At 39.9% G+C, this 19,436-nt stretch overlaps 1 protein-coding gene across 1 annotated transcript; it reads left to right on the top strand.

The window, feature by feature from the left end:
- Positions 1-389: 389 nt before the first annotated feature.
- Positions 390-18,802, top strand: LOC132896218 (ERBB receptor feedback inhibitor 1). The gene is made up of 4 exons (XM_060936950.1): positions 390-537; positions 13,861-14,038; positions 14,338-14,411; positions 16,297-18,802. The coding sequence occupies exons 2-4, from the start codon at positions 13,992-13,994 to the stop codon at positions 17,253-17,255; spliced, it is 1,080 nt and encodes a 359-aa protein (XP_060792933.1). The 5' UTR covers positions 390-537; positions 13,861-13,991; the 3' UTR covers positions 17,256-18,802.
- The last annotated feature ends 634 nt before the right edge of the window (positions 18,803-19,436 follow it).

The following is a 19,436-nucleotide window of genomic DNA, read 5'->3' as shown; positions in this document are numbered from 1 at the left end:
TTGATTCCAAGAGTTTTGCTCAATACTGGTGAAAATGCGGGCCGGTTTGCTAGCTGGCACCAAGGTTCAAAGAATCCTGAACGGAACCGGTTCAAGAACCAGTTCCCTGCTGGACGAAAAGGGGCATCAGTGTACATGGGATATCTGGGGTGTATTCTTCTGCCTTGTAGCTCGTGTTGTCAGGATAGACTGATCAGTAAAAGAGGTTACAGAAGATGAATGAAGGGACATAGTTTCTTTTCCCCCTACTTTTGTTTGTGTCCCTCTAAAGACTAAGTGACGTTTTACTTGATGAATATCCTGTGCCTTTAAGAGGGTGGGGCTACGAGTGAGGCGTCACCAATCCATATAACGTGTAGTGAGTGTTCGCCTCCAGAGTCCGCAGCCTCCCGAGCCCTGCTGGGTTTGCGCAGAGAGATTGTATTCAGCGGACGTGTTCATTATTTCACTGATACCGAAGTTGGAAATTCCCAAAACGGCTGGTTCGCTGTAAAGGCCGAATTTCAAAGAAGATCACAACAAGAAGTAATTAAACCTGTGAGTAAAGCTGATAGAATCGTTTATCACGTAGGTTTTTACGTATTTATACAGAAGACTGGGGCTTAAAGTGGGTGAGGAAAACAGAATGTCGGTGATTGACACGAGAACGTCATCTTAAACTCCTGACTCTTTTGTCTCATTTTCCCTTGTGCTCAGAGTCGAGTGTAGAGTTTAGAGAGTATAGGGTTTAGAGAGTATAAAATATAGAATGGAGTTTATAGACTAAGTACAGAGTAGAGAGTATAGAGTAGAGTTGAGAGTATAAAATATAGAATGGAGTTTATAGACTAAGTACAGAGTATAGAGTTTAGAGAGTACAGAGTATAGAGTTTAGAGAGTATAAAATATAGCATGGAGTTTATAGACTAAGTACAGAGTTTATAGAGTATAGAGTAGAGTTGAGAGTATAAAATATAGAATGGAGTTTATAGACTAAGTACAGAGTATAGGGTTTAGAGAGTATAAAATATAGAATGGAGTTTATAGACTAAGTACAGAGTTTAGAGAGTATAGAGTAGTAGAGTTGAGAGTATAAAATATAGAATGGAGTTTATAGACTGAGTATAGAGTTTAGAGAGTACAGAGTATAGAGTTCAGAGAGTATAAAATATAGAATGGAGTTTATAGACTAAGTACAGAGTTTAGAGAGTATAGAGTAGAGAGTATAAAATATAGAATGGAGTTTATAGACTAAGTACAGAGTATAGAGTTTAGAGAGTACAGAGTATAGAGAGTATAAAATATAGCATGGAGTTTATAGACTAAGTACAGAGTTTAGAGAGTATAGAGTAGAGTTGAGAGTATAAAATATAGAATGGAGTTTATAGACTAAGTACAGAGTATAGGGTTTAGAGAGTATAAAATATAGCATGGAGTTTATAGACTAAGTACAGAGTTTAGAGAGTATAGAGTAGAGTTGAGAGTATAAAATATAGAATGGAGTTTATAGACTAAGTACAGAGTATAGGGTTTAGAGAGTATAAAATATAGAATGGAGTTTATAGACTAAGTACAGAGTTTAGAGAGTATAGAGTAGTAGAGTTGAGAGTATAAAATATAGAATGGAGTTTATAGACTGAGTATAGAGTTTAGAGAGTACAGAGTATAAAGTTTAGAGAATATAAAATATAGAATGGAGTTTATAGACTAAGTACAGAGTTTAGAGAGCATAAAGTTTAGAGAGTGTATAGAGTAAAATTTAGAGAGTATAGAATGTAGTTCAGAGAGTATAGAGTAGAGTGTAGACTGTGTGTGAGAGATGAGTCGCACCTGAGTCACAGCTGGATCCTGGGAGCTGTCACTTACTGTGGGCGGAATTCAGAGAATATAAACCACTGGAATAGACCGAGGGCTTTTTTTGTTGTTGTTACAGTTGTAGTTCTACAGATTGTTGCTGAATGATAAAATGAATCTGGATTTGATAGATAGATAGATAGATAGATAGATAGATAGATAGATAGATAGATAGATAGATAGATAGATAGATGTCCATTGCTCTGGGTATGTGTGTGCGCTCATTGCTCACTTGTGTGTGCATGTGTGTGTCACCGCTTCAGATGGGTTAAATGCAGAGGTGAAATTTCACTGTGTGCTTAAGTCTGTGCTTGAGTGGACGTGTGGCAAATAAAGCCTTTTTGGCTTGGCTTCTTCTGGCTTGTAGATAGAATAGATGGATAGATAGAGAAAGAAAGGGGTTATACAGAGTTAAGACAAAGAAATTAAGAAAAAGATGGGGAAGTCGATGAAGATATTAAGACAGACAGAAATGAAGATGGATAAATGGATAGCTGGAGAATGCGTGTGAAAGAGAGAAAGAAAGAAAATAGATCAGAAAGTAAGACATTAACATAAAATAGATAGACAAATGAGGTGTGTGTGTGTGTGTGTGTGTGTGTGTGTGTGTGTGTGAGAGAGAGAGAGCTGTAGAGTCTGCAGCAGTTGACAAATGAAAATTATAGAATGTTAAAGTCACAAAAATTCCACCATTCATTTTAATGGGAATTTTTTTTTACTACTTTTATAATATATTTAATATCTTAAAAGTCTAAAGTGTAGAGAAATGAAACACTTTTAATTTGCAAGAACTACACAACAAAGTTTGAAGGACGTTTCTACGTTAAGCAGTTCTTGAGGAAGTATTAGCAGAAAATCGGTTAGAAGAAAAAAGGGGATAATAAGGAAGAAGGCTAGGAAGAGCAATATAACGCTAAGAGCCATGTGAGATACAGAGAAAGGTACAAGAGCATGTGATGCTGGTTGAAATGGATATTAGCGCTTTATTCTCAGCAAGAGGTTTTTGGGAGAGAAAAAAACACCCCAGCCTCTTAACAAACAAGCTGAACAGAGAGAATATTATGGTAACAGTGGACATCTAGGACTGACAGAGTCGATGTTCATGTGTATTTATGAAGTGAAACTGAAAACTTAATATTAACTTGAACTTTACAGTTTTACATATGTATGGCGCTAATTGACAGAGTTGAGTGCAAAAGTTTTCAAACAGTTTCTCCAAAATGACAAAACCAACATGGCATTTAACGCCAGTTTGGCTTTGCAGATGCTCCTTAAGGGCCCCATACACATTCAAAAAAGTCGTCAAAATTTTGTATCAAAATTTTGATACAAAGTTTGATCGTGTGTAGGGTGTTTTGATGTCAAAAATTTGATGTCAAAATTTTGAACCCAAATTTTGACATATCAAATCACTTTGATATTTTTTGAAGAGTCGTCAAATTATTGATGCGTGTGTGGGGGGCTTCATGGACAAGCGTTCACTTGGTGGTATAGATGAACGCATCACAGTGTCTTCTTTCAATATCAATGGCTTGACAAGGTCCAATAATTCATCGAAGGATGGGGCATCCATCCTAAGGAAATTATGGAAGTCCTCTGGTTCTTTGAGACGAAGTTCTCTGAGGAGGTTGACGTGACCGTACGTTCGCCGTTTCAAAAACCAGTCTTTCGACCATTTCCGTCGATGCCGAGGCGGTTCATTGTCCAAAGCGAACACAAGTGCTACGGCCACTGCTGCGTCCATGTCAAAGTTTTTGACAATACTGAATTTTTGATAGAAAAAACATTGAATCGTGTGTGGACATTTTACATCAAGATATCAAAATTTTGATACAAAATTTTGACGACTTTTTTGAACGTGTATGGGGCCCTTTAGCAAAAGCAACCAAAACAACCAGCGTGGAATTAAGTTAACTAGTTAAACAAATCATATTTCAAAGTGTAATATAAAAATTGGCTTTTATTCCACATACGACTAAGGAATTATTCAGGTCTCTGGCTGTTTGTTTTAGGAATGACTCTGGTTATCTTTCTTCCATGCTTTGGTAGAGTTTTGTCTTTTATATTTGTATTAAGCACTCCATTTCTGAATTTGTGATTTTTAGTCTTATTAATGGTGTCCCTAAACACTTGAAATTCAGCAGTGATATATTTTCCGTTTTCAGCCTTGTGAATGTCATTTCCCTCATTTCCACCGAGCCTTAATTTGACAGAAAAGTGCTTGAGACTTTGAGCCTGTTTGAATTTCATGCCTTAACAAAGAAAACATGTTTACTCTTCTTAGACACCTTATCAAGGCCAATTTAAAGACGTTATATTGACCATGTCAAATGGGATGCAATCTTTTGAGCTTGCTAGTACAGATAACTGTTGATTAAGACTCAGTGACTGTAATATTTCTGTTGTAACTAATCTACTACTAATCAATAAAGATAAAATTAAGTTGTGTGGATAAACTATTAAAAACAAGGATCCGGAAAACAAGAGGGACGCAAACATTTGCACTCAATTGTCACTCTGCAGTGTCCCTCACGACATTCATTATGGAGTCACAGGAGTGCCATAAAATTTTTTTTTTAATATTATATGTTATTTTGTGTATATATTTCCTGTGACAAATTACAATAAACTAAAAAATAAATAAATAAATCTGTAAAAGAATAAGAAAATAAATGCTGACAAAGAATAAAGAAATAGAATAATAATAAAAGAGTAGGAAAATAAATGCAGAAAAATATAAATAAAAGAATAAGAAAATTAAAAAAATAATAGGACAATAACTAAAAAGAAAAGTAAAAGAATAAGGAAATAAATGCTTTTCTTTATTGCTTTTGCTATTCCATATTACTTTTTTGTTGGGCCAAGCTGTCAATCAACTGGCCTTCCTGCCCAGGCTGAGTAATCAATTCCTGCGCACATGAATCTTGTTTTGCGCAGTGTGACTGCGTTAGCGGTTTGAATCGGGGAAGGAAGGAGAGGATTGGCTTCTTTTATTTGTATGCCGGCTATTATCTGCTTTTGTTCATTTACAGTTTGTCTTTTTTTATGGCACTCCTATGACCGTGTCCCATTTCCTCCACATTGTGTTTCTGTGTAAAGTGACTTGAAAACGCAATAGGGAATAGCAAAAGCAATAAAGAAAAGCCTTTATTTTCCTATTCTTTTATTTTGATTCATTTTCTCATTATTTTCCACATTTATTTTCTTATTCTTTTGCAGATTTATTCTTTTTTTTTTTTATGGCACTCCTGTGACTCCGTAATTCATGGCATATGGCTTTTGTAAACTCACTATACAATGACTATACATATAATTTCCCACTATTGTCAGATCATGACTCCAGCCAATTTCTTATTCCCTTTCGGTGTTTTTAATGTAATAATTCAAACTGTAGTTGTGTTCTGTGTGAAGATTAATTTTAGAAAAGCATTTACATCAGTACTGCATGCTTCGTGTGTTGTGATGGTGTAACTATATGACACAAAACTTGTGTATTTAAATCAGAAAGGATTTCATGCATGATGTCTGGCGTCTGCTCAGCACACGAACGTGAGGTGTGAATGCACTAACGTATGTCCTTTATCACAGCTATTTCGTAGTAAAGCAAACACTTGGGCTTAGGTCAGTTTGACTCACCACTATGGCACAACAAAGGGATTAGAACATTTCACAATAATACGTTCACTTATGTGAAGAAAGAAGAAGGAGTTTTGTATTTTACTGTCACTTCTGAACCTGGCACAATTTATTTATTTTTTTTAGGAGAGTGTAAAGTAACTATATGACAATTTCATGAGCACATAGCTAAAGTTATAAGATATAAAGTTAGAAATCTCATCTCATTATCTCTAGCCGCTTTATCCTTCTACAGGGTCGCAGGCAAGCTGGAGCCTATCCCAGCTGACTACGGGCGAAAGGCGGGGTACACCCTGGACAAGTCGCCAGGTCATCACAGGGCTGACACATAGACACAGACAACCATTCACACTCACATTCACACCTACGGTCAATTTAGAGTCACCAGTTAACCTAACCTGCATGTCTTTGGACTGTGGGGGAAACCGGAGCACCCGGAGGAAACCCACGCGGACACGGGGAGAACATGCAAACTCCACACAGAAAGGCCCTCACCGGCCACGGGGCTCGAACCCGGACCTTCTTGCTGTGAGGCGACAGCGCTAACCACTACACCACCGTGCCGCCCATAAAGTTATAAATATATGTTTAAAATATTAAACAATCTCAAAGATAAAGGATAATGATCAGGTTTTGCTGTTAGCGCCTAAATATAAAAGAACAAGACCTGCTTTTCTCACTCACCAGGCTCCAGTGACCTTCAGAGTCATATTAATGAGAAATCGTCAGTAGAAATAGTGGCGACAACAAACACCAGACTTAAGGTTTCAGAATGTAATGCAGCTACAGTACCAGGCAAAAGTATATACACCCCTACTCATTCATAGGTTTTTCTGCATTTTGATTATTTTCTACATTGTAGAACAACACTGAAGCCATCGACACTATGAAATAACATATGGGACAGATATGGAATTATGTGCTAAACAAAAAAAAAGTGTTAAAAAAACAAAATATGCTTCATATTTTAGGTTCTTCAACGTATACACCGTTTACCTTGATGACGCTTTGCACATTATTGGCATTATCTTAACCAGCTTCATGAGGTAGTCACCTGGAATGCTTTTCAATTAACAGACGTACCTACCTCGTCTAAAGATCCATCCATCCGTTATCCGTAACCGCTTATCCTGTGCAGGTTTGCAGGCAAGCTGGAGCCTATCCCAGCTGACTATGGGCGAGAGGCGGGGTACACCCTGGACAAGTTGCCAAATCATCGCAGGGCTGACACATAGACACAAACAACCATTCACGTTCACACCTATGGTCAATGTAGAGCCACCAATTAGCCTAACCTGCATGTCTTTGGACTGTGGGGGAAACCGGAGCACCCAGAGGAAACCCATGCAGACATGGGGAGAACATGCAAACTCCACATAGAAAGGCCCCTGTCGGCTGTTGGACTGGAACCCAGAACCTTCTTGCTGTGAGGTGACAGTCCTAACCACTACACCACCGTGCTGCCCTCGTCTAAAGTTAATTAGTGGAATTTCTCGCCTTTTTTAATGGTTGAGATCAAATAGTAAATGGTAAATAATAGCAATACAGTAGTAGTAGTAGTAGTAGTAGTAGGCAAGTTCAGTCTTGAGAGACCCTTTGATTTCTGAAGGTTGAGCCACACTTAAATCATAACGGTGACTTCCCCTCCAGAGTATGGAATCAATTTTGTGCCAAAATGTTCATACAATACTTTTGAAATATCAAACAAAAACGACAAATCAAGATACAAAAAAAAGTCAATTTTTTTAGACTGGCAAACAAATTATTCGTGTAATCGTGCAAAATATCAGTCTATTACTCTTCAGAAACCTTTTATTTTTGTTCCGCGTCTTTCTCAGTTTTGCTTGACGTAATTTATTTTGGTTGCGATTCCAGCTTTCTCGTTTGCGCTCCCTGACTTTTTGCTTGCAGTTTTGGCACAAACTTCACGTGTGGGTGGGCTGTCCAGGAATGCATTCCCATTGGCTAACTTGTGTTTGACTGACAGCTACGCTCAGCGATTTCCCCCGGAGGCTGTTGCGGCCATTTCCTACTCGGATTCTGGCGGACTGTTTGACAAGTGACCGATCCATTGACGGTAAACAAGGATCGAGTGGACTTCAGTGGCGACTATGATATTGAATTATTCAATATCATAGTCGCCACTGAAGTCCACTCGATCCTTGTTTACCGTCAATGGATCGGTCACTCGTCAAACAGTCCGCCAAAATCCGAGTAGGGAATGGCTGAGCGTAGCTGTCAGTCAAACACAAGTTAGCCCACCCACACGTGAAGTTTGTGCCAAAACTGCAAGCAAAAAGTCAGGGAGCGCAAATGAGAGAGCTGGAATCGCAACCAAAATAAATTACGTCAAACAAAACTGAGAAAGACGCGGAACAAAAATAAAAGGTTTCTGAAGAGTAATAGACTGATATTTTGCACGATTACACGAATAATTTGTTTGCCAGTCTAAAAAAATTGACTTTTTTTTGTATCTTGATTTGTCGTTTTTGTTTGATATTTCAAAAGTATTGTATGAACATTTTGGCACAAAATTGATTCCATACCAGAGTAGCCTGGGCTAGGGGATCAAGAGATCCGACTTTTGAAGAACAAGCAGTTGCTTGACGAACCCAAGGAAAAAGCAGAGCCAATATGCTTGGTGCCAACAATGTCACAGGAGTGGCCAGAATGAACATGAGTGCACACAAACTGCCTAAGGGACTCCGGCTCCTCCGCAGTGTCACTGACTGTTCAACCGTTGTCCGACAAAACACTGATCATCTTCTGCCTGGCCACCATGTCCAACAAGCCATTAATCCATAGAGATTCTTTCACCTTGTTGGAACATCCAATGTTCTGCTGTCCGACGTTTTCACCGTAACTGTAGCAGGGTAGCTGCGGGGTTGCTCTGCTTGCTCAAGGCCGACTCCAAGGCTGCATAGGGGTGGAGTGCCTCACACCTCCTCACGGGCTGTCCGAAGAGACTCCCGCTATGTACCCAATAACAATCCAGTAAATAGCCCTATTCCACAACTGTAGTAATCCATATTATGTCAAGAACCGCTCAACTAAGTAAAGAGGAAGCAGGGCTCGAAATTTGCAGTGGTCCGGTCGCCCGAGGCGACTTAATTTGTCATTTGGCGGGTAATTCCTGTCACTAGCCAGCCCGGCTGGCTAGTTGAAAATAAAAAATATATGTGAAGCGAAGATTCAGACACACCATCAACTAAAGCCGCCACTTATTAAGCGCGTGCCGTGTCTGTGTTAATCGATGTGTTTATCGGCAGGACGGAAACTACTGTACCGAAGAATTCCGAATCATATCGTGTATGAGTCAGGCTGTCGTTTTTTTCACTACTGCGCATGCATATAACGCATCTTGTTGAATATCGCGGTAATCACGTGTAGTATTGGACCAGGTGGGTGGAGCACAGAAGCACGGCAGGCCAGAACTGAGTTCTCAATGAACTATTTATTGCTAGCTTTTCAGCCTTTTATCACTTCCCAGCCCCACGCGCGCACACACACATACATACATGCACGTGTTCTGGTTGGGAGGAGAGAGCTCCCTTTCTCTGCTCTCCTCTCCTTTTAAAGGGCGCGGTCACTGGGGAAGATACACAAACACAGGTTAATCCCCATCAGGTGCAATGATTCCAACACTTACCTTCCATGACTCCACCCTCCATTCACAGACCGACGCTTGGCCACGCCCCCGCTGCCACATCACGTTATAAAATTCAATAGATGTGGCCACATTATCGCCCATTTAAACACGTGTTTTTGTTGTTGTTTACATCTACATCTGCCAAAGCTACGTTGCGATGTGGAATTTTCTGAAAGGTGTACAGAAACCGCCAGAGACGGGGACAAAGCGACCTCGGTCTGAAGAGGAGAAACGACACAGGACTTATAAGCAAACATGGGAGCAGGGTAGGCCTTGGCTGCGATACGATTTTTATGGAATAATTAATTTTTTTCAAGTTGATTCCTGGCGGCACGGTGGTGTAGTGGTTAGCGCTGTCGCCTCACAGCAAGAAGGTCCGGGTTCGAGCCCCGTGGCCGGCGAGGGCCTTTCTGTGCGGAGTTTGCATATTGTCTGCGTGGGTTTCCTCTGGGTGCTCCAGTTTCCCCCACAGTCCAAAGACATGCAGGTTAGGTTAACTGGTGACTCTAAATTGACCGTAGGTGTGAATGTGAGTGTGAATGGTTGTCTCTGTCTATGTGTCAGCCCTGTGATGACCTGGCGACTTGTCCAGGGTGTACCCTGCCTTTCGCCCGTAGTCAGCTGGGATAGGCTCCAGCTTGCCTGCGACCCTGTAGAAGGATAAAGCGGCTAGAGAAAATGAGATGAGATGAGAGAAGTTGATTCCTAGTCAATATGAAGCTCCTAATGCTTTCTCTCTCATAAATGGTTAAATACAGAAAGCATGTTGGACATATTTTGGGTGCTATAGTCATGATAGTAAGTATATTTGTTTTCAACACTCATACACCAAGTTGCCAAGTTTTCCAATATATTATTATTTGTTGATATTATATTATGGTGCTCTGTGTTGTTTTCATTTATGTATTTAACAACAGTATCAAAATACTCAGGTCTTGAAATAAATGCACATTAGTTATGAACAATGGTAACTACTCTCTTTTGCGTTATTTTTGACAGAAGTAAAATTCATACATGAACAAATTTTGGCTAGTTGATTTTCTGTTTGGCTAGTTACTTTGGAAGGTGACTAGTCCGGCTGGCTGGTGGAAAAAAAAAAAGAATTTCGAGCCCTGGGAAGTCATCATGACCGTCCATCATTGCTTTTAAGGGACAAAGTGAATTAAGAAAAAAAAATGAAGAAAACACTGATTTAGAAAGTGTGTCCAAACTTTTGTCTGTTACTGTACAGTATTTGATGCAATTGTGCTGATTTACAGCAGGAGCTTGGCAAGTTAGTGATCTGTGAGGTGACCAAAATGACAGCGCTAATGGAAGACAGTAGTATTAGCGTGAATGTTGAAGCTTTGGCACTCTTTGTGCTTGAGGCAGAATATACAGATAAAGTGGTGAGAGAGTTGGAGAGGCTGAAACACTAAAGCGCTGCTGCAGCAGTCTCTTTAGGTAGAAATGAATTCCTCTTGGCACCATTTCAGCAGGCATTCGAACGCCATTGTGGGTAATGAAAATAAATCAGTCAAGTAATTAACAGTGATGTTCATAAAGGAAATTTAAACCCACAAAAATTCAGCTCAGAATTTAAATATATAAAAAACATTCTGCACTACTAAAGCTCGCATATTAATTATAAATATTGACATGCAAGTCATACAGGGTGGAACTCCTTAAAGCAAGTATCCGTGATGCAGTTTTATCACGGTGAGGCTCTACACCCGATCCATGCCCATGTTGGATCATAGTGTGGAGTCACACAGCCTTGCTCATTGTTTGTTTTATTACGGGATGGCTATGATAATGGACGTGTGTTAGAGCATTCATACGTTGCTCCTGTGTGTCACACAGAAACCTGACCTCATGCATGAATCCATCCTGATCACCATCATGAACACACAAAGCACTATTCAGGCACTAAAGCAGCTCCATTCATGTACATGCGTGGTGGGAGAATTACTGATCGTCGTAGCCTCAGCCTTTCCCATATCAGCCTGAAGCAAAACATGTGATAAGTTGCACAATGTGGCCTACCTGGTATTCCATTGATTTTACTAAGCATTTCACTTGAGAATGCCAACACTGCTTTTCCTGAATGAGTTAGATTTAAAAAAAAAAAAAAAAAAAATATATATATATATATATATATATATATGGCGACTTGTCCAGGGTGTACCCCGCCTTTCGCCCGTAGTCAGCTGGGATAGGCTCCAGCTTGCCTGCGACCCTGTAGGAGGATAAAGCGGCTAGAGATAATGAGATGTGATATATATGGTGGCACGGTGGTGTAGTGGTTAGCGCTGTCGCCTCACAGCAAGAAGGTCCGGGTTCGAGCCCCGTGGTCGGCGAGGGCCTTTCTGTGTGGAGTTTGCATGTTCTCCCCGTGTCCGCGTGGGTTTCCTCCGGGTGCTCCGGTTTCCCCCACAGTCCAAAGACATGCAGGTTAGGTTAACTGGTGACTCTAAATTGACCGTAGGCGTGAATGTGAGTGTGAATGGTTGTCTGTGTCTATGTGTCAACCCTGTGATGACCTGGTGACTTGTCCAGGGTGTACCCCGCCTTTCGCCCGTAGTCAGCTAGGATAGGCTCCAGCTTGCCTGCGACCCTGTAGAACAGGATAAAGCGGCTAGAGATAATGAGATTTTATATATATATATGTGTGTGTGTGTGTGTGTGTGTATATATATATATATATATATATATATATATATATATAAAACAGACAAGTTATTGTGTTTTAAAGCACTTATGTCATGGCGCCTTGGCTGAATGAGGTGTTTGGTATTCCTACGGGCTTAAATGAAGCTATGTATGGGTCTTTTGTTTATTCTGAAAAAATTAATTCTGTTAGTAAGGGTGACAGGATTCAGAAAATTAGAACAACAACTAAAATTAATGAGTAAGAAAAAAGTGTGTTGTCTGAAACATGGATCTCAATATTGGCAGTAATTTATATAATAAGCGGCAAAGTTTTTGTTTGTTTGTTTTGTCTTGAGCTAACGTCGCCATTTCTCGACGGATTTTCACCAAATTTGGCAAGTAGGTCCGGGGATGACCCGGAATTTTGCATATATAAGCAAAATTGGGCCTCAGGGGGTCCCCGGTGGGCCCCTGGGTGGTGGTGGATGTTTGGATTTTTCTTTGTCTTGGGTTAACATCACCATTTCCTGACGGATCTTCACCAAATTTGACATGGAAGTCTGGGGGCAACCCAGAATTTTGCAAAACCCGGGCAATGCCAGGTAACCTGCTAGTATATTAATATTGGTTCATTTCCATTTTCTGTAGAACACAGAAGGTTTTTTTTTTTAAAGGCAGATTTCATTTTAACATATAACATTTTTGTTCATTTTATATCTTCTTAACTGTGCATTATTGAAGGGAAGAGACACAAAATACAACATTTAAAGAGTACATATGCCATATTTTGCTATAAGTAAAGTTCTCACAGTCTAATGAAGAAATGTAGTCTTTCATAAAAATATATTCCATTCATCAACATTGATCGTTTATATATATATATATATATATATATATATATATATATATATATATATATATAAAATATATATGAAATGTTTTATCTATTTTTGTGTTTTTATTGTGTCTTTACAATCTATTTATCTTGGATTTCATGATTTTTGAAGAATTCTTATAGTTATTATTATTATTAACAAAGGAAACCTTTGTTTGTCACATGCACACTCAAGCACAGTGAGATTCATCCTCTGCATTTAACCCATCTGAAGCAGTGAACACACACAGAGCAGTGGGCAGCCATACTACAGCACCCGGGGAGCAGTTAGGGGTTAGGTGCCTTGCTCAAGGGCACTTCAGCCCAAGGCTGCCCCATGTTAACCTAACTGTATGTCTTTGGACTGTGGGGGAAACCGGAGCACCCGGAGGAAACCCATACAGACACGGAGAGAACATGCAAACTCCTCACAGAAATGCCCCGTTGGCTGCTTGGCTTGAACCTAGAACCTTCTTGCTGCGAGGCGACAGCGCTAACCACTACACCACTGTGCCACTTTTTTTTTAAAATTAAATTTATTATTATTATTTTTTAAAGAAATTTACATTAGGGACAACAAATTACAGGCTGGCAGAGGATGAAAAATGGCTCCCCACTGACTGGGATGATCATCAACTTCTTAGTAGTAGTAGTATACTCTCAGAAAACTGAGCGAGGACTTGTCACTGGGGCAGCACCCTCTAACGTACTTATTTGTACCCTTTATATACTGCTTGGGAACATATACCGTATGTACCTTTTTGACCCTAAAAAGGTACAATTAGTTACCTTGAGGTCCAATAATGAGCCCTGGGGGGTACGTTTGTGTAGATTGTACCGAGGAGGACAGAAATGGACTCCGACTGTACCTCTATTTCTGACAGTAGTAGTAGTAGTCATAGTGGTATTAAAGATCACCGTGCATTCTTTCCCAGACTGAGGGAATGCAGGATTTCGGTCTGCAGAGCTGATTAAAGCAGGGTGCTACTCTGTAATTAAAGGAAAACTTTAGCTGCTGGGGCACTGAAGGAGGGACGAGCGAGGCTTCATAGGCCATGCCTACTGGTGGAGTGGGAGGTGAAAAATGACCACACTTCAAACAAGCATTCCTCAGTTTGATGTACATAAAAGGAGCTACAAGTTAAAGCATTAATCACATCCCCAGCAATGATCACTTTGAACATGCTCTGGCATATGGAAAGGAATTCTATAACTTTTCAAATTCTTGTGTTTGCAGAGCACAGAATCAGATGGTCTCTTGGTTTGCATGGAACATGGAGGCTGATGGATTATGAATTCCCCACGACTGAGATAATGTGAAATGTCTCTTCAGCTTTGGTTTTTTTTTTAAATTTGTTTTTCCAAAGTATGGCTTCATCCCAACCATACTGGGACCAGTATGATGATGTGAACAGGTGAGTACCAACACAGGCACACAGTTGTACACCAAATGTTAACCAAATTTCAGGTAAACAAAACAAAGTCCAAAAACCCATCAGGCTTTATTAAACTAGATTGTGCAGTGAAAATAGTTTATTTATTTATTTTTTTAAATACACTCCATTAAACTATGGACATATGAGCAAGCCAGTGGGCTGGATGCCATTAAAAGCATGCTTGTATAGTTATTGTTGTATTGCATAGTTTTGATGTATTGCAAAATGTACTGGCTTGGCCAGTTTGTACTGAAGGACTCCTCTCCTATTTGTTACAGCATGTACTTTTCTTTCGGAGCTGACTCCGCAGTGAAAACACATCAGCAAGACTTGACCTCTGTAGGCTTTGAAAGTAAGTGAATGACTCTGAAATGTACCAGCACTGAGGGAGGGAAGGAGTTTATCACGCAGTCTGGTCACTGTGTGCTCTCTGCCTCTGAGGCAGATGTTTTTCAAGAGATATAGAAGGTTATGGGAAGCAAGAAGATTGTCACCTTCTTGCACTTCCTGTTGCTTTTTTTCCCCCTCCCATTAAGATTAAAGTTATCCATTAAGATTGAAGTTTGAGCTTCATCAGCTTTACCGATAAAGGAAAAACAGTTATTGCTAGCAGCTTGAGTTTTTTTTTTTTTTATCTTACAATATACTCTATGTTGTTTGTAAATGTACAACCTGAAACCAGAAAAAATTGGGACGATATGTTGAAATTTAAATTAAAACTGAAAACTAGGATTTGTAAATAATCTTTTGACCTGCATTGCACTCAAAACAATACAACAGCACATTTGTTGTTTTACCTCATGATTTTAATTTTTTTATTTTGTAAATAAATGCATTTCAGTTTTGATTCTTGCAACACGTTTCATAAAACGTTGGGACAGTAGAGCATTTACCACTTTATAATGGTGCCATTCCTTCTCACAACACAAAGATGTTTAGGGACTGAAGACACCAAGTGATGAAACATTTCAGGTGTTATTTTGTCCCATTCTTCCTACAAATGGGTCTTAAGGGTGGCAACACAACGGGGTCGTTGAGGTCACATATTTCATTTCAAAATTCGCCACACACACTCTGTTGGGGACCGAGGGGACAGGCACCCTCTTCTTCCACAGCCATGCCTTTGTAGTATACGCAGAATGTGGATCGGCATTGTCTTGTTGAAAGATCTCTGGAAAAGATGTCGTCTTGAAAGCAGAATATATCCCTCCAAAATCTCAATGTATTTTTCTACATTAATGCTGCCATTGCAGAAGTGTAAGTTACCTTTGCCAAGGGCATTTACACAACCCCATACCCTGACAGACCCCAGGTTTTGGACTTGTTGCTGGTAACAGTCTGGATGGTCCTTTTCCTCTTTGGCCTGGAGCACATGGCATCCATTTCTGACAAAAAAAAAGCCCTGGAATACTTATTCCTCTGACCACGATACATGTTTCCACTGTGTGGTGGTCCATCCCAGATGCCTCTGAGCCCAGAGAAGTCGACGGCGCTTCTGGACACGGTTAACATAAGGCTTCCTTTTTGCACAGTAAAGTTTTAACTGGCATTTGTGGATGTATCCATATTATTGTATTGTCGTGCTTGCCAAAGGTTTGCCAAAGTAATCCTGAGCCCATGTGGTTATATCAGTTATAGATGAATGATGGTTCTTGATGCAGTGCCACCTGAGGGATCGGAGATCATGGGTGTTCAGCTTAGGCTTGTGCCCTTGCCCTTTACACACTGAAATTCCTCCAGATTCCTTGAATTGTTCAATGATGATATGCACCATAGAGGGTGAAATATCCAAATCCCTTCCTATCTTTCTTTGAGTAACGTTGTTTTTAAACATTTCAATAATTTTCTCATGCATTTGTTGACAAACTGGAGATCCTCAGTCCATCTTTCATGATTACAGTCACTTATTGACATCAGCTGTTTCAAATCACATCATTATTATTTCATTGTTTTATCTCATTACTAGCTATACATTGCCTGTCCCACCTTTTTTGTAATGTGTTTCAGGCCTGAAATGCAGAAAATTAAATTAAGTTGACCCGACAAAACATGAAGTATCTTGGGTTCATCCTGTCTGCAATGAAATACAAGTCAAAGTTGATTTAGAAATTGCCGTTTTCTTTTTTTTATTTGCATTTTCCATACTGTCCCAACTTTTTTTTTCTGATTTTGGGTTGTAACTTGTATGGACCACACATGATTCCAAAAGCATGCAACTTTTCCCCATTATCTTCCAGGGAAGATGTTTGGCTCGAGTTTCTCCCGCAACTCTAATGACCACTGTCGGTCTTTAAAGCCAGTTGATCCTGCACAGCTCCTCCTCTCCTCCCTGCACAGCTCGCCTGAAGGAGACCAGGTCGTTCCATCCTTCCAGAAACTCTCCGTGTATGAACAAGCACCCCCGTATTCTCCCAGGAGAAGCTCTAAACCTCTGCCTCCTCTCCCGGACATGGGGGATATGTCTTCTGATGAAGCAGCAGACAGCGAAGTGGAGTTCTTCTCCAGCACCAGTGAAAGCCAGCTACTGATACCAGAATGTGCCTCTAAAACATCAGTCTTCCAATACAGAGTGCAGAACAGGCGGAGTTTCCGTGGTTGTGGGCAGATCAACTATGCATACTATGATGCTATGCAGAAGAATACAATTGGACAGAAGTTTGAAAGGGAACAAGTGGTGCTTAGAGACAGGGACAGCCTTAAACAAGAAAAGCCCCAGCGCAGGCTGCGCCGCTCCAACTCGGGACCCGCGGCGTCTTTTAAACCTACTAACCTCCGAAACAACCACACACAGGAGAAGCCTGAGGTCCCTCCTCGCGCTCCCATTCCGTCCCGTCCTCAAAAGAGTGCTGACCATCAAGGCACTGAAGAGCCTCCCGAAATTCCACCCAGGCGGCCAATCTACTACATGGCCCCACGCACTCCTAGTCCTAAAAGCCTTCCCATTTATGTCAATGGAGTGATGCCTCCTACACAAAGCTTCGCCCCCAATCCCAAGTATGTGAGTAAATCCCAGGGCAAGCCAAAGTGTGAAGGATTGCCTGCTTCACATACACCATGTATACTGCCCATCATGGAAGATGGAAAGAAGGCCAGTGCGACACATTACTTCCTTCTTCCACAGCGGCCAGGATACTTGGACAGATTTGAAAGATTTTTCAAGGAATCTGATTCCGAAGCTGTGCAAAGTGGATGTTAAGTATAAGCACGGGTGTTAGGCTAACTACAAATGTACTTACTTACAGTATTCAGGTGCTTATAGATTTGTTCATCGCTATGCAGTGCCACCTCAACTTGAACCCAGAGTACTGAAAATAGGCCAGGTCATAAATGCTGGACATAGTGGAGCTTTTTTTTTTTTTTTTAATCATGCAGTGTCATAATTACATGTTATTTTATTTCTCCTGCTTCGAGTATTCCTTTTCAACATGTTTAACATCTTTGTTCTTTGATGGTTTACATGTAACACTGGTTTGTATAAGCTGGTCTTATACTGTATGTTGGGGAAAGACCAGATTCCAGTACAATCTGGTCAGTCTGGTGATTTTTTTTTATTTTTATTTTTTTCTTCTCAAAGACACGTAATTCATCAGTTAATTGCTAGCTTCAGTAGGTGTGTTCAAGCAGAGAAATGACCAAAATGCATTGGAATGGAGTTGAGCAGCCCTGATCATATCCCTGTCATATAATTATCCCCAAGCATTTTAAGTGCCATTTTATCATTCAGCACTGCACATTCTATCCTCAGTTGTTTTGTGTTGCTGATCGATCTAGTATTTCCACTCATTAACTGATTGCTAAAGTTTTTGTTCCACAGTATGTTCAGTGGGACCTTATTTTTACACATTTTTAATGTTCAAGAAAACGTAAAACAAGTTTATTAATAATGAAATGACTTTTTACTAAACAGAATGGCTCTGAAATATTGAGCTAATTTTTTGATGTCCTTTTAACAAAAAGCATGTTTAGTTGCTTGCTATTACAGTTAGAAGTTCTGTTTATGCTAAAAGAAACAATTACGCCATATCTGAATCATATATATATATTTTTTTTGTTTGTTTGAGCAACCACACTCTCAGAAAGTAAAGTACATTATTGGGGTACAAAGGCTTGTCACTGGGGCGGTACCCTTTACAGTACTTATCTGTACCGTTTATTTCCTGTTCGGGAACATGTATGCACCTTCTTGGTCCTGAAAAGGTACACACAGATACGGTGAGGTACAATAATGAGCCCTAGGGAATACATTATTGTAGATTGTACCTTGGGGGCCAGACATGGACTCCTACTGTACCCTTATTTCTGACAGCGTAAGCAATGATGGTTAAACTCTTAGTGTGTCGGCATCAACCTGCCTGTTTGAGCCAAATGAGAAAAGGTCAATGTTCCATATTACTCTGACACAACCTGTACTTTCACACGTACATGTCATGTATTTATCCACCCATCTACTGTGTTTTTTTTTTTCTTAGTTCATTCTCAAATCAAGTCAGTCATGTGCCGTCACATCTGTTTACATGAATTTTTGTTTTGGAATCTGTCCGTTTTTGCCATCTTCCTCATAACAGAAGGTGAAAATGTATTTATCCCTGGCTTATTTATTCACATATGAAGGCTTGTGATCATTAACTGTTATTGCTGTTGTTGCACTGCATTGCACTTGTCTTTACGTGCAGTATTTTTGTAGTTTTTCACATTGCACCTATGATCTATTTAAAGAAATAAAGTGACTTATTTATCAGTAAATGAGATCCAGTTATGCTGTCTTCTGTATTATTTACATTCTCTTCACTTTCACTAAGTAAGATAGAGTGATATTGTCTAATAGAAATATTTTCTGTACTGTTTAGGTCTAAATGACCCATTGTGAAGTCTTAGTAAAAGTAAAGGAAGATTATATCACAAATTTACACACACACACGAAGCCAAGAACCTCTTAAGAAACCCTTGAAGAAGCCTTTTCCCTTTCCTAAGTTGGTAGTGAACAGGCCATAATGATATTCTGTACTACAATAACATGACACATTACAGTAGCTGTTTTGTTGTTCAAAACATGTTTGAGAACGGTGCGGAAACATTGCAGCTGCTTATAATCTAAATATTTGGAGAACACTGCTTCCTGAATCCTTGTTTATGTCAATTTTACTGTCCACAGAGACATGTTGTGCTTTGACCTTTTGTGTTAAGTTCATGGGAGTTCTCACAATACCTTATCAGTTTATAGGATGTATTTAGAGGTCATATCCGCTGTTACCAATGCAGTGTGGCATTATCTCTGCTGTTTGCTCTGAGCAGTCATAATGAACAGATTGTTAAACTCCTGGCTCTTGCCTGGCTCACATGCTCTGACTTCCAGCACACCAAAGTGACAAATGTCACA

This window comes from Neoarius graeffei, chromosome 13, assembly GCF_027579695.1.
Source record: "Neoarius graeffei isolate fNeoGra1 chromosome 13, fNeoGra1.pri, whole genome shotgun sequence".
Classification (NCBI taxonomy): Eukaryota; Metazoa; Chordata; class Actinopteri; order Siluriformes; family Ariidae; genus Neoarius; species Neoarius graeffei.
This window is presented reverse-complemented; position numbering and strand designations above follow the sequence as displayed.